General features: G+C 33.1%; 1 protein-coding gene across 1 annotated transcript; it reads right to left on the bottom strand.

Moving 5' to 3' along the window:
* Positions 1-9,535: 9,535 nt before the first annotated feature.
* Positions 9,536-13,206, bottom strand: LOC143235415 (uncharacterized). Its single transcript, XM_076473563.1, has 2 exons — positions 12,872-13,206; positions 9,536-12,414 (listed from the first exon to the last, which is right to left on the bottom strand). Exons 1-2 carry the CDS (start codon positions 12,985-12,987, stop codon positions 11,697-11,699), a joined length of 834 nt encoding a protein of 277 aa, XP_076329678.1. The 5' UTR covers positions 12,988-13,206; the 3' UTR covers positions 9,536-11,696.
* Positions 13,207-14,520: the final 1,314 nt, after the last annotated feature.

Genomic DNA, 14,520 nt, shown 5'->3' with positions numbered 1-14,520 from the left:
ATATCTTTTGCAAGATGCAGTTCATATAATGGAACCCTGACCATTATTGATGGAATCAGTGAAATGAAACACAATCCGACACTTTTCGTAAGCTTGGAAATTCATCTTTTCCTTGTCTTACAATTACCAGTAGTTGGTAGTGACAGTTTTTTTCATAGCAGATGTATTTTGGTAATCTGATTTTTGTCTCTGAACAGCGAGTTAAAGAAACGATATTTGATAGCAAAATGAACACTAAGCATCACGCCACTTTGAAAGACAGAGATATTCTTGATTTTTATCCGTTTATAAAAATATTAATCATCATATGACTCATTTTACCATTCATGAGAATCAGGCGATTACTTGACGTGTCGCATCTTTAGTCTGTTTTATTTTCCCAACAGATATGGGATAAAAATTCCTAATAAAATGGTCAACAGTGTATAAGGAATGTGACACGTAATGCTTTTCTGGAAATTCTCTGTAACATAACATTAAAGGACATAATGGGCATTTTTGTCCATCTAGGCCATCTTATCCATTACATTAAATTAAACATTAAAAATGTTTAAAGCTTGCCTATATCATTCAAATATTTATTAATCTTTCTCTTAATTAAACTCCCTAATATTAACTTAATCTACCACATCTGAAGACAAACCGCTACAAAAGTCAGCTACCTTTTGGTTATCTTAGCTGAAGATGATTTTTATCCTACCAAGATTTTTACTTGTTCTTCCTAGTATTGCCATTCTTACCATTAAATAAAAAAACAGATAATACCTCAACACTACAAATTTCCTTTACAATTTTAACACCTCAATTAGATCCTCTCTAACTCATATTTTTTTCAAGACAAAACAAATTCAAAATCTTAATATATCCTAGTACGACAACATTTCTATTCAATAAATCATCCTAATAGTCATTCCCTGAACATTTTCCAAAAACTTAATGCCTTTTCTAAGGTAAGGAGCCAAGAATGAACACAATACTCTATATATTGCCTATCCAATGACCTATACAATGACATTATAACTTCTATAGACTTGTATTCAATATTTCTGTGGGTGCAATCTTAAATCTTATGTGCCTTGTAACTAACAATGACACACTGCTTGGAAGGCTTAAGAAACTGAAGAACCCTAACACCAACAACTTTTTCTTTCATAACACTTTAAAGTTGTTCCCATCAAAATTATACTCATATTTCCAGTTGTGATATTCCACATGCATTTATTATAATCAAAAATTATCTGCACTTTATTCTCTCAATTTAATAAATTATCCACATATTTTCTTTGAAGCAGTTTCTTTTCCTCTTAGCAGCCAGCAACACCCAAAACTTTTATATCATTAGCAAATTTATATAATCTATCGAATTTTCTTCATCTATGTCATTGGTATAATTTGAAGAGCATATGTCCTAATACTGAGCCCTAAGGCACCCAACATTAGTCCAGTTTGACGGAACTCCATTTATAACAACTTTCTGCTTTCTTCCACCTAGCCTGTTTTTATTCAGCGAACCAACCTACCCTCCACACTTAAAAAGGCAACTTTTTAAGAAGCCTTTTGTGTGACACCTTATCAAGTGCTTTTTGGAATATCTAGATATAACAAGACCACATATGAGCCCTCATCTAAAAAATAGTAATTATTTCCAATGATTTTAAAATATTAGTAAGGCAAGACGCTCCATGACTGTGTCTCATATTTGGTTTCTGGATTTTCTTCATACTTAGAACATCTAAGTAAAGTTTTCTTCAGTGCAAGGTGACTCAGTGTCAAAGCTTGTTGTGTGCCCATCATTCTGATCGTTTCAACTTAGGCACTGAAGGGAACATTTTAGGATTCCATTAAATTTACGTATGTTATTCATACATATTTGATGAATATGTTCAAAGAATTTGACGAACTATTTTTGTGATATTGTTGATTTAAAAATACAGTCTAGTTTATAAAACGTATAGGGTGTGAAGAAATGTTTAACGTACCAGAATGTTGATCCAATGGTCAAGATTCGTACTTTCAGCTGTCGATACCTTATAAAAATTCCAGTTAATCCATTCATTTTGAAAAGCCCCTTCTGGCTGCCTTCCCTTTCGTCATTAGTTCAAAATAAGGGACAGGTATACAGGCGCGAGTCTGTAGATGGAGGTTTATGGTTGTGCAAAGGTTGTAATTGAACACTCCGAACTCTTTTCTCGACCTCTTTAGTAAGACATATGCAACATATTTGTTTTAAAACATGCAAGGGTATTTAATAATATCTTGTTTACTTGACAAACCGAGTATTTCACATTTTATGTTAGTATTCCAGTTCAATCCGAAGAACACTTTCTTCCTGTGTGGTAAGCATGTGAATGTTGCCAAAACTCTTCCTCCAGAACACCGAAACCAAGTTTGTAGATATTCCAGTCTTGATTAAAGTCCTGTAGATATCCACTAAAATTTCTTCGTCGCTGAATTACCTTATAAAGGAAAATAAGGAATCACTTATTAATAGTTTAAATTATGTAAAAAATATACACTACTGATTCCCTTAATAAAACACGCAGTCGAAGAAATAATATCTCAATAATCGAATTCACTTAAAACATTTAAAGACACAAAACAAAACTTTGAATTGAGGAAGCTTTGGATTGGAATAGTTGGAAGATCAATGCTTAAATTGACTTTCAACTGATTACTGTGTATTGAAAGAAAGTCTTAGAAAAGACTACACTTGAATATAAATATATACAGTATCAGTTATATGTTGAGTTCAGCTGAAGTACAGTCATGTTTAACTGAAGAAACTTACACTTTTCAGCTTGACGTCGCAACTGACATACTCTAAGGAAAACGTAATCCGCAACAAAATGTTCTTATGAGTATATTTACTTTTAAGTTTGATAATAAGAAGTTAAAAAAAGAATTGGTAAAAGCCTTGAACGAAACCATTGCTAAAAATTAGCTTTTTATATCAAAACGAGTTGTCTATTTCCATTGAAGAAAATCCCTCTTCCAAAATCTCGATGTGTTCCATTTATAAGTTTGATAGAGTGAAAATTACCTAACGTCAATCGAAATAACCGGAACATATCTAAACGTCATGTGGACTGTCAATAAAAACTATTTTTTAGATTGTAATTTGTATAAATTATGTTAACACTTAATGTCACATCATCAATCTCAAAAGGTTTTAGAAATTAAAAAAGATTGAACTCCCTTTAATATCTACAAAGTTCCTTATAGGTGTAGAGTTAATAACCAAGAAAAGTAAAATAAATCTACAGGTATTCATTCTGTTTACGTTTACATCTCTTCCCTTTATTTTCATCAAATCCCTTTTAACATTTTACTGCACACACACACAAATGCTTACGAAAACATGTTCCTCGTAAAGCCCTTTGTAGTCATACTGGTATCTGTTATAGGTAACAATTGTTAAGAAAATAATTTCAGATTCATTCCAATACCCGATCACAATTTTAAAAAGAATAAATACAATGCACTAGACGCTAATACAGAGGGTATTGTAGCAGTCCAAAGTACAACAACTAGAAATAGTGTTGTAGCAGTCCAAGATAAAACAGCTATGAACAGTACTGTAGTAGTCCAAGATAAAACAGCTATGAACAGTACTGTATTTGTCCAAGATAAAACAGCTATGAACAGTACTCCATTAGTCTAAAATACACCAGCTAGAAATATTATTGTAGAAGTCCACGAAAGAACAATTAGGAACAGTACTGTAGTGCTCCAATATGCAATAAAGAGGAACAGTATTGTAGTAGTCTAATTTACAAGAACTACAAATAGTGTTGTAGTAGTGCAAGATATAACAGCTAGGAATGGTATTTGTGACGGATTTACTACTATAGATATTTTAATATCGATGTTTGATTAAGTTAAACTTATTTAGAAATGTACATACTTATAGTGTTAAATCTGTATTGCGAAATGTCCGCTTATTCGTTAAAGTTGTAGAAGATTTTGTGTGTCAGAATAAATAATGTACTATGTGTGTGAGTAAATGCTAGTGCATCATCAGTATTGTTATGCAAGCTGAAATTTCAAGAAATTCTCCTGGAAATTAAGTCGCTCATCGTGAACATTCGATACGATATCAGTGACGTACCGGATCAGACAGAAGATTCAATATTGTGTGTGAATTTGTTAAACGTTTATATACATATATCATTATTTGTAATAATCGATATTATAAATTGTATTATTGTTTGCATTTAAATTATATTTGTATTAAGAAAGAAAACTGCGTGTGTCGATCTTCGTGGCAAATTTTATAAACTGGATATATATCGACAACTATTTAACTTCTAAATCTGAATTACAATTTGTTTTAGTTTTAGATTTTGAAATTGTAATAATTAACATAATAAATTGATGGTTGTTTCAGGATCTGAATCGGAAATAAAATTCGATATAAATGAAAATTATAATTATAATTCAATATATATTTTTCAGTGCCAATAAGACATGATCTTGTCTGGTTATTAAGGTTCTCTTAAATCACCCTCCCTCGAACAACTAGAAACAGATAACAAAAGTGAATTGCTCGAAATTACCAAAGTTTTAGAATGCGTATTATTGAAATACTAATTGAAGATGATTCGTTGTCTCAGGAAGTATTAAGGAAATAGTCTCGTGTCTTTTCTAATCAAGTTAGAGATATAAATGAAGCTTAAACAAACTGAGCTTTAAAAGATCGTGTTGAAGCTGAAACAGTAAATAAACGTCTCGAGGCTGAATAAGAAATTAGGCTGACATAAATGTAAATTAGACTCAACTCCGATTGACTAAGACAAAACGAGAACTTTGAACTTAATTAATATGTTAAAGCACTACCATTCAAAGAAAATGAAGTTCATAAATGTTTTCAACATTTTGAGAAGATTGCCTAAAAAGTATTAAATGGCGCACCAAAAATGGTCATTGTTATTACAAAATATTTTGGCTGGTAAACCATAAGAAGTTTTGTCTCTAGAATATTGTACTAAATATGATAAAGTTAAAGCAGCTATTGTCAAGACACACGAATTACTACTGGAAGCTTATCACCAAAGGTTCCAGGTTATGTTAAGGAAGATAATCAAATGTATATGGAACTTGCCTACAAAAAAGAAGTTTATGTTGATCGTAGTGTAATTTTACGCGCATTAGTAATAGTGTTGACAAATTAAGACAATTACTTATAACTGAGATATTTAAACACTGTACAAATGACGATCTCAAATTTATTGTATCGTTACTGTTGAAAAATGATTTGGTTTGGGAGAAAAGTTGTTGCTGAAATCAAAATGGTTAGCGAACACATAAAGGATAATGTTGTTGAGGAGAATTCCAATGTATTTCGCTTGTGTGCTGTGACTTGAGCTTAGGCTAAGAAATTAAGATAAAAACAAATGATACACAAGCATTTAGAAGACTTTATTATAGATTTGACGAACTGCTATTAGAGATTTCTCAATGACTGACAAAGGAACTGCAGATATCTTCACTATTTAAATATGCATTCCCACAAACTGAACTGGAGAAAGTTTCCATTCCCACAAACTGAACTGGAGAAAGTTTCCATTCCCACAAACTGAACTGGAGAAAGTTTCCATTCCCACAAACTGAACTGGAGAAAGTTTCCATTCCCACAAACTGAACTGGAGAAAGTTTCCATTCCCACAAACTGAACTGGAGAAAGTTTCCATTCCCACAAACTGAACTGGAGAAAGTTTCCAATGCTTATTTTTCAAAGTGTGCTTATAACAAAATGGAGACCACTAAATATATCAGCTTCAGAGGATTAGGCTATAAATTACCAAATCGTTGTTCCCAAAGCATATCAATCTGAAAAATTGAAAGTTGTCAATGAATTTCCCATAGCAGGTGATTTACGTGTCTCAAGACATGTGACAAAATTATGAGACGTTTCATTTGATCTACAATCATGCACGATGTTTCTCAGTTTTGTAAAACCTGTCAAACTCATCAATTAGTCGGAAAAACTAAACACAGAACTCTTGTTGATTTTTTGAAACCTATTCTAGCTTTTAAAGAAACTTCATTCATGTAATTGTAGACTGTGTTGGACCTTTATCAAAATCTCGATCACGGAACCAGTATTTGTTGACTATCATCTGTGTGTTTACTCGATTTCTTTAAGAATCATTTTAGTCCAAAAAAGTATAATTCTTTGATTAACTTCTTTACTTTTGTTAGCTCGCCCAAATAAATGTCAGTCTGACGAGGGATTAAATTTTATGTTAGGATTGTTTATCAGCTCGGTTCTAAACAGATCAAATCTAGTTCGTAGCATCCAGGATCACAAGGTGTTCTGGTATGATATCATTCTAAGTTGAAATAAATGACACGGACTTACTGTCTTGATAACGAGAAAGACTGAGACGAAGTAATTAATTTATTATTATTTGCTGTTCGTGATTTGGTTCATTAAACTGCATATGTCAGTCGTGTTAGCAAGTATCATAAACTGGATAAATATCGACATTTATTTAATTGCTCAATCTAAATTACACTTTATCTCAGTTTTAGGCTATTTGGAACTGTAATACATAACATATGATAATAGTCCTAGATACAATAGAAAGGAATATTATTGTAGTAGTCCAAAAAACAACAACTATAGATATCATTTTAGTAGTACAAGATACAACAGCTAAGAATAGCATTGCAGTAGTTAAAATATTATAAACACTACTGTAGTAATACAAAATAGAATACTTAGGAATGGTAGTGTAGTATTCCAAGATATAGCAAGTATAGACATTATTGTAGTCGTCCAAGGTACAATAGCAAGAAATAGTATTGCAGTAGTCTAAAATAAAAGCTAGGAATAATATTGTAGTGGACACAACAGCTAGAGATAGTAGTGTAGTGTTCCAAGCTACAAGGATTAGGAATGGTACTGTAGTAATCCAAAGTACAACAGCTAGAGATAGTAGTGTAGTGTTCCAAGCTACAAGGATTAGGAATGGTACTGTAGTAGTCCAAAGTACAACAGCTAGAGATAGTAGTGTAGTGTTCCAATCTACAAGGATTAGGAATGGTACTGTAGTAGTCCAAAGTACAACAGCTAGAGATAATAGTGTAGTGTTCCAAGCTACAAGGATTAGGAATGGTACTGTAGTAGTCCAAAGTACAACAGCTAGAGATAGTATTCTAGCAATGAATAATACAATAGACAGATATATCATTGTAGTAGCCAAGATAAAACAAATAAAAATAGTGTTCTACTATTCTAAAATACAACAGCTATGAATAATATTGCAACTGTCTAAAATACAAAATTTAGCAGTGGTGTTACAGTAATTTCAAATACTTCAGTTAGAAGTAACATTGCAGTAGTCCAAGATACATTACTGCAATAGTCCAGTTTATAAGAACTATGAATATTATTGTGGTATCAACGACTGAACAGCAATTAAAAATTTGTAGTAATCCAAGATACAATAGATAGGAATAATATTGTAGTCGAAGGATATAAAAACAACTGTTAACATTATTGTAGTAATCCAAGATACAAGAACCAGAAATAGTGCTGCAGTAGTTGAAAATAAAACTGCTGTGAACAATATTGTAGTAATCCAAGATAACATACATAAGAATAGTATTATTGTATGATGAAACTTTGTGGAATGGACTGCAACTGCCTGTTGTGGAGACACAAGTGTAGAGGACGATGTTTCGAAAGTCTTCCGCCTTTCGTCTTCAACTCTGACCATTATTGTAGTAGTCGAAGATACAACAGTCATGAATACTATTCTAGAAGTCCAAGATACAACAATTATGAACATTACTGTAGTAATCCAAGATACAACAACTTTGAATAGTATTGCTTTAGTCTAATATACAAAAGCTAGGAATAACATTGTAATTTTCCAAGCACAATAACTAGGAAGAGCGTTGGAAGAGCTATTGTAGTCCAAAGAACAACAAATGTGAACATTATGGTAGTCCAAGATAAAACATCTATGGAAATCATTGTTGTAGTCCGAGATGCAACACCTATGAATATTATTGTAATAGTTCAAAATACAACAGCTGAAGTTTTTCAGTAACTTAGAATTGCATAGTTTAATTATTGATAACTTTAAGCCAAGATTAAATTTTAAAAAATCACGATATGTTTTCTACTCGAGCTTTAAGTTCGTTTTATTTTCATTTAGTCGTGGACAACTTACAGGTTCCCAGGCACCAGGTTCGAAAAAATGACATGGTGAACAAGTGTGCAAAACATTTTTATTGGTCCTTCCCATTGGTTTCCATTATTTTTGGATCAGAAGTAAAATATATTTAATCTAGATTGATTAATGCTCTAGAGAGTAAACCATGTTGCCCTTATAAAATACATTACATGTCTTAAAAGCAAGTATAGCAGGTAAAGACAATCCTTTTTATGTGATGACAATGACACTACATGTTTGAAGAACAAGTATTACACGTAAAGCAAAATCACTTCAGTGAGGGTAATGACATTACACGCCTCAAGATCAGTTTAAACCACTTTCTTAAAGGAAACATTTTCTCAAAGTCAAATGCAACAGAAGTACCAAACAACTCTTCGATGTTAAAGATGCTAAATATTTCACGGTCAAACACAGAATATGCAACAAACAACTTTGTTCATGCTAACAGCATTACATCAAAAACAGCATAGAACAGAGAATAAACTAGTTTGTGATAAAGTCAATGTAAATCCAAGGTAAATATAGTACAAAAATTAAATCACTTTTTTATGGTAATGGCGTTACAAGTAAAATTATTGTGTACTTTATGGTAAAGACTCTACGTACCTCAAGGTCAAACATAGTGGAAGAAAGAACCATTCTTCCATCACACAACACATGCTTGTTCTTTCAACCGTATGGACGTTATAATGTTACAGTCATTCCCATTATTCATTGGTAAGAGTGTAGCCCAAAATTGGCAGTGGGTGGTGATGACTAGCTGCTTTCTCTCTACTCTTACATTGCTAAATTAGGGACGGATAGCGCAGATAGCACTCCTGTCGTTTTGCGCGAAATTCAAAAACAAACATACAGAACCATTATTATAAATAAAATAGATTATATTGCTTCTAATGCAATACAAGTCACCTGTACAACAAAAGTATCCTGTTTCCTTTATGACCGAATTTAACACATAAAACTAAAACACATAATTAGGAGTCGAGTACGTCATGCACTGTCCAAATCATTTTTGTTAAGCAACTCCAAACCCATTGAATTAATAAAACGTACAAATGATAACATTTCTTCTGGTAGTCAACCAAATATGAGCAATATTATATTTCATTATGTAAATCAAACAGAATTATTATTATTATTTTTATTGTGTCATTTATATAGGCAGTCAGAGCGACATTATTTCGAGAAGGGTATTCTTCCTGATTATGGAGAAATAAATGGGAGTGACTTAAGAACACATTACAGCAGTTGAGAGAAATATTGAAAAGTATTAATATTACTTGAATTATTAATAAGTATTTCTGAATTCATTTGTAATAAAAAACCACTGCTGGATATCTCAGTGAATTTGGAATCACAACTTTTATTAGTGTGCATATGTAATACTAAATACACATCAGCAGCTTGATTGTACGCTGGTTGACCACTTTATTAGGACCTATGTACCTTTTCAAACTTGGCTTCACCTGAGCTGCAGATGCAATACGGTTGGTCGTATGATGTGTTAGGTGATACCTTCCATACTATAAATGAGAGGGATCCGCTCAGTTTAACAGATGTGGGGAAGGACAGAAATACTGCAAGGTTCAACAGGCGTGATAGTGAGTGCACATTTAAAAGGTGCCGCATTAGAGATTTATTGATAAGGAATGAAACAAGATAAATAAAATGACTACTGTGAGAGAAAATTGTGGTTACAAAGAAGTAAAGATTGAAACAAGAAAAAGGCAGTTGGACAGGATGATAGAGTCCTATCGCTATCAAATAATACTCGAAGTAACATATAACGAGCGCAACATAACCCATACCATCACTAGTTTGTCTATGACAGTAGAAGACCACTGAATAACGAATGTAGCTGGTTATCAATTATAAAGAGAAATATTTTGGTTTGCGTTGTGTATACAGATATTGGGCTATAACGACTGACAGATCACGCTCTTGTTTTCACAGGTAAGTAATGAAAGATTTTAAAGAAGCTATGAGAATATATCAAATTATTTTGTGGTTCCTACCATCCACACCTCTGATGTTAAAGTCATTAGGCATTTGGTGGATCAAGATTTTCTGAATATCTTTGTCCCTTTAGGAGTCGAAATAGCATCACAAACTATCTCAGCATAATTTCTGAACAAGTATATTCCGATCATGTTTCAAATGTACTCTGTAGGGAATCTACTTTCAAGACAAGAATGCTTCCATTACTTGCCCAATCTGCGTGTGCATGGTTTGAAGAACAGGCCAGAGACTTCAAGCACATTTTATGTGTTTTTACATATTTCAATCCAATTTAGCATCTACGGAATGGTTTTAAAAGACACTTTAGCTTCGTGATCTTCTGTTAACCCTGTTCCATGAACTGCAAACAATATTAATTACAGAATGGGGAAAAATTCCTCAGGTTACTTAATAAATTGGCCAACAAATGTAAGTCATGACTTTATGAAAAATAAATATAAAACTTATTGTCCAACCCCCTCCCTTAATTTTCATATCACAGTAAATACTTAGAAACTTGAATTTCGTCCCATTTATTTGGACAAAGTAGATCCCGTTGTCCTTGGATCCCTGCGCACAAAGATGTGCACAGTCGTGACTTGTTAACATTTGGTCTCTACAGAGGGATTCCATTGATTTATTATGATTCATCCCTGTGTGGTTAACAGTTTGGGGCTTTGATCATGGTTTAGCTTGCCATTTTTTATTACAATTTTGTGATTGCCTTGGTAGTTGTTTTTATGCCTGTTAGACGAATCATTTATTTTCGAGGCATTTAGAGTTTCGAAGTACTGATGTTGAATATTTGCTGTGTATCCTAAATCTTTAACGTTCGCATCTTTCGAAACATGGTAGTTTCTAAACGGTTTGTCACTAATTGTATCTAGCCTATTCTCTAACTGACTGGTCTGCAAGTATAAGACATTTTGCAAGTCACCTATAGTTTGTCGGTTTTGTTCACTTATTGTACGAAGTTCTCCTATCAATTTAGAACACACAGAAATCGAAATGTGCACCATTGCAATAGTCTCTTGTATGTCTGCTATCTGTCCCCTGGTCTTAAGTGGTAGCCATGTCATAGCTGAACGAAAGTCATTGTGATGTTTAGAGGTGAAATCATCTGATCTGTTACTTGTCTGTGAAGAACAATTGCAAATCTTGCTTATAACTTTGTTGACAAAAACAATTCTCGCGGGATTTGTGTGGAGTCGTAGTTCACGTTGGCTTTTCTTGATAACTGTAAAGATTTTGTCCAGAAATATTCTGATCTGGTTTGTTTTATCTCTTTTCCAGTGATCAAACACTTGACGGCGTGTTATGGTTGTTAGATGTTTGATAACACAATTCTAAAAGAGATAAAAACACTTTAAAAACTTAGTGAATTTATTGTTTATGAGCTTAAAACTAACATTTGATGCAAATATTTCACAAAAGAATCTATATTGATAACTTTTGGAACATTGCAGATCCGTTTTAGTGAAGGACTGTTTGAAGTTCTTGACATAAGAACTAACGCAGTCCAGTTTTTTTCTGTAAAGGTCTTTCACTTTTTAAATCCTTAAGAACGAGAAATATATCATTGAGTTGATTTTGCATTTCTTCCAGTTGGTATAGTATGCTATTTTCTGTCAGTTGTAAAGGGTTTAAGTTGTTGTACCGATGTTGAGAATATGGAATAGAATTAAGCCACTGATTTTGTTCTCGCACCTCCAATTCAATCTGTTGCATCCTAGATAAGAGGAATTCCATAGCTGGATTCGGCTTACTGTTTTTCAGACCAATTATTCTGGTTTCAACATCTTGCATCTTAATCATGAGATCGCTCAATAGACGACGACGACCTTTAGACTCAGCGTGAAGTAACCGTTCTTCCATTTTACGCATTTGATCTAAAACAACTCTCGTAGTCGCACTGTCAACGTCTCTACTGGCTTCTTTGTCCTGTAAGATTGACGTCACATCCTGAAGTTTGGTCACTAATGATTCAAGATACAAAAGTGCCTCATCGAAATGACAGGTATATGGAGAAGATGAACCACTTCGATTGGCCTCTAACGAAGAAGTAATCTTTTCAGACAAGACTAGAACTTTGGCAAGTGTTTCTTCTAAGTTGCTCAAGTGATGAAGTGTTTGTTTCATTGTAAGAAAACTAAATTTTCCTTGAGAAGTTAGTTTGTTATCGAATGTGGTGATTAGCAGTTCCAAAATCTTAACAATGTAGTCGTGGCTAAATAAGATAAAAAACATTATTTCAGCAATAACAATAAACCAGAATAATAAAATAGACACGATTTGGTTAATTACCATGTAATCACGAATAAACATTCATATTAATTAAGTTGTAACTGTCTAAACACTAATGGATAATTATTTTAATTAAAATTCAAACTGAACTCTTTAAGCCTAGTTTGCAACTACTATACGAGACAGAAAACAACAACAATGCATATCTCTCAATATTTCCCGATCAACAATATTACCAATAGGAAATCCATTGTGAAAGACTTCTTGAATAAGTATTAACTATTTACACACAGAGAACATAAGAATTTCTGAAGTAAAATATAGATTATATAAAGTCGTACCTTTCCTTGGAGGTCAAAATAACTACTGAAGCAATAACACTTAAAAAGATTATATTTAAATAACGCGATATTATTAAAGAAGCGTATTAAAACTTTTACCTTTCTTCTTTTGAAATTTTCACTGAATTTTCATAGTTGACTCGTGGGATAAGGACACGGGGATGGGTGATGCCAACAAAACCCGACCCTATCAAAAACAAAAGCACAAATTTCATGACAATCAGTTCATCTAATTCTACAAACAGTTTAGATTTCTACCGCAGTATCAGATTAAACTTATTTACAACAAAAATGAAAGATTCTCGTGTAAGATAAACTTCAAAGTCGAAATACACCAGTACTGTAGTCCGTGTACACGAGGGAGATCAAGTGAAAAGTATGTCTTTCAAATATTTCCTAGCAACAGAGATTAGGTACTGCTTAGGTAAAGGAACGCTTAGATATTGCAGGGCTTCAGCTTTAAGAAATAGTCAGTTTCAACACAGGTAAAGCTTGAAAAATGTGTTATCACATTAAACATGCTCTACTGATAATTAATTCTGAGGCAGAAGTAAACAGAAAATAGAAAAGAGGAAGGGAGAATAATTTTAGGGTAGAGAGTAAGTTTAAAAAATAAATAACATACAACAACAACAAAAAAGAAACGATATAATTCTATAAAATAAGAAGAAATTGTTTAATTAATAAAACTGAAGACAATAAGAAATGGATTATGTAAGATTTACACAATAGGAAACGATGCCATACGTTTGAAGGAGAACATTAACTTTAGATAACGTAAATTACACAACGTATTGAACAGACTGTGCCTATAAACAACACGACGCAAAGAGAGAGTATCTGATATAAATAATATAGAAAATAATACCATACATTACACGGAGAAAATCTGAGTTTAACAACAGCAAAGAATAAATAATATGTATTATATAAAAATCGTATATTTAAAAGCAACAATAACAGCACATACTACAGGGAAAGTGTCTGATGTATAAATAAATAAAATAAATAAATGGTTTAAATATGGGCATTCCCATGTTACCAATTCTAGTCAAAATTTTCCTAACACAGACTGAATCTCAAGCGATCAGTTCAGCCTTACACCCACCACTGTACTGGTACAGGTATGTTGATGATACAATTGCTGGATTCACATCTACAGAACACACACTTAGTCTTTAAACCATGTTTTTTTCCGTACCTCCCAACATTAAGTTTACCTCTGAGCACGAGAAAACTTATCAAATAGCATTTATCAACCTCCAGATCACAAGATTTTGTTTGGAATTTCGCACAAAGCTACTCGAGAGCTATCTGTGCTAGCCGTCCCTAATTTAGCAGTGCAAGACTAGAGGGAAGGCAGCTAGTCATCACCACCCACCGCCAACTCTTGGGCTACTCTTTTTCCAACGAATAGTGGGATTTAAGGTAACATTATAACGCCCCCACGGCTGGGAGAGCGAGCATGTTTGGCGCGACGCGGATGCGAACCCGCGACCCTCAGATTACGAGTCGCACGCCTTAACGCGCTTGGCCATGCCGGGCCCAGGTCACAAGAAACGATACACAGTTCGAAACAGAAATCCACAGAAAAATCGCACATACTGAACTATATATTTCATTGGACTCAGCATATGAAATAAAATAAACAACATATTAAGAAACAAAATGTATGTAAAAACGGTTTGTTTGGGTTGAGAAAATTTTTTTACGTAGAGGAGCGAACAACCAATACAAAGGAACACCTT

Source organism: Tachypleus tridentatus, chromosome 2 (assembly GCF_004210375.1).
Source record: "Tachypleus tridentatus isolate NWPU-2018 chromosome 2, ASM421037v1, whole genome shotgun sequence".
Classification (NCBI taxonomy): Eukaryota; Metazoa; Arthropoda; class Merostomata; order Xiphosura; family Limulidae; genus Tachypleus; species Tachypleus tridentatus.
This window is presented reverse-complemented; position numbering and strand designations above follow the sequence as displayed.

Bases quoted from the DNA above. Each gene is read 5' to 3' on its own strand.
- LOC143235415 (XM_076473563.1), bottom strand. From the start codon at position 12,987: ATGAAATTTGTGCTTTTGTTTTTGATAGGGTCGGGTTTTGTTGGCATC. The intron at 12,415-12,871 runs GTAAAAGTTTTA...TATCTTATTTAG, and splicing joins AAAATTTCAAAAGAAGAAAG to CCACGACTACATTGTTAAGA.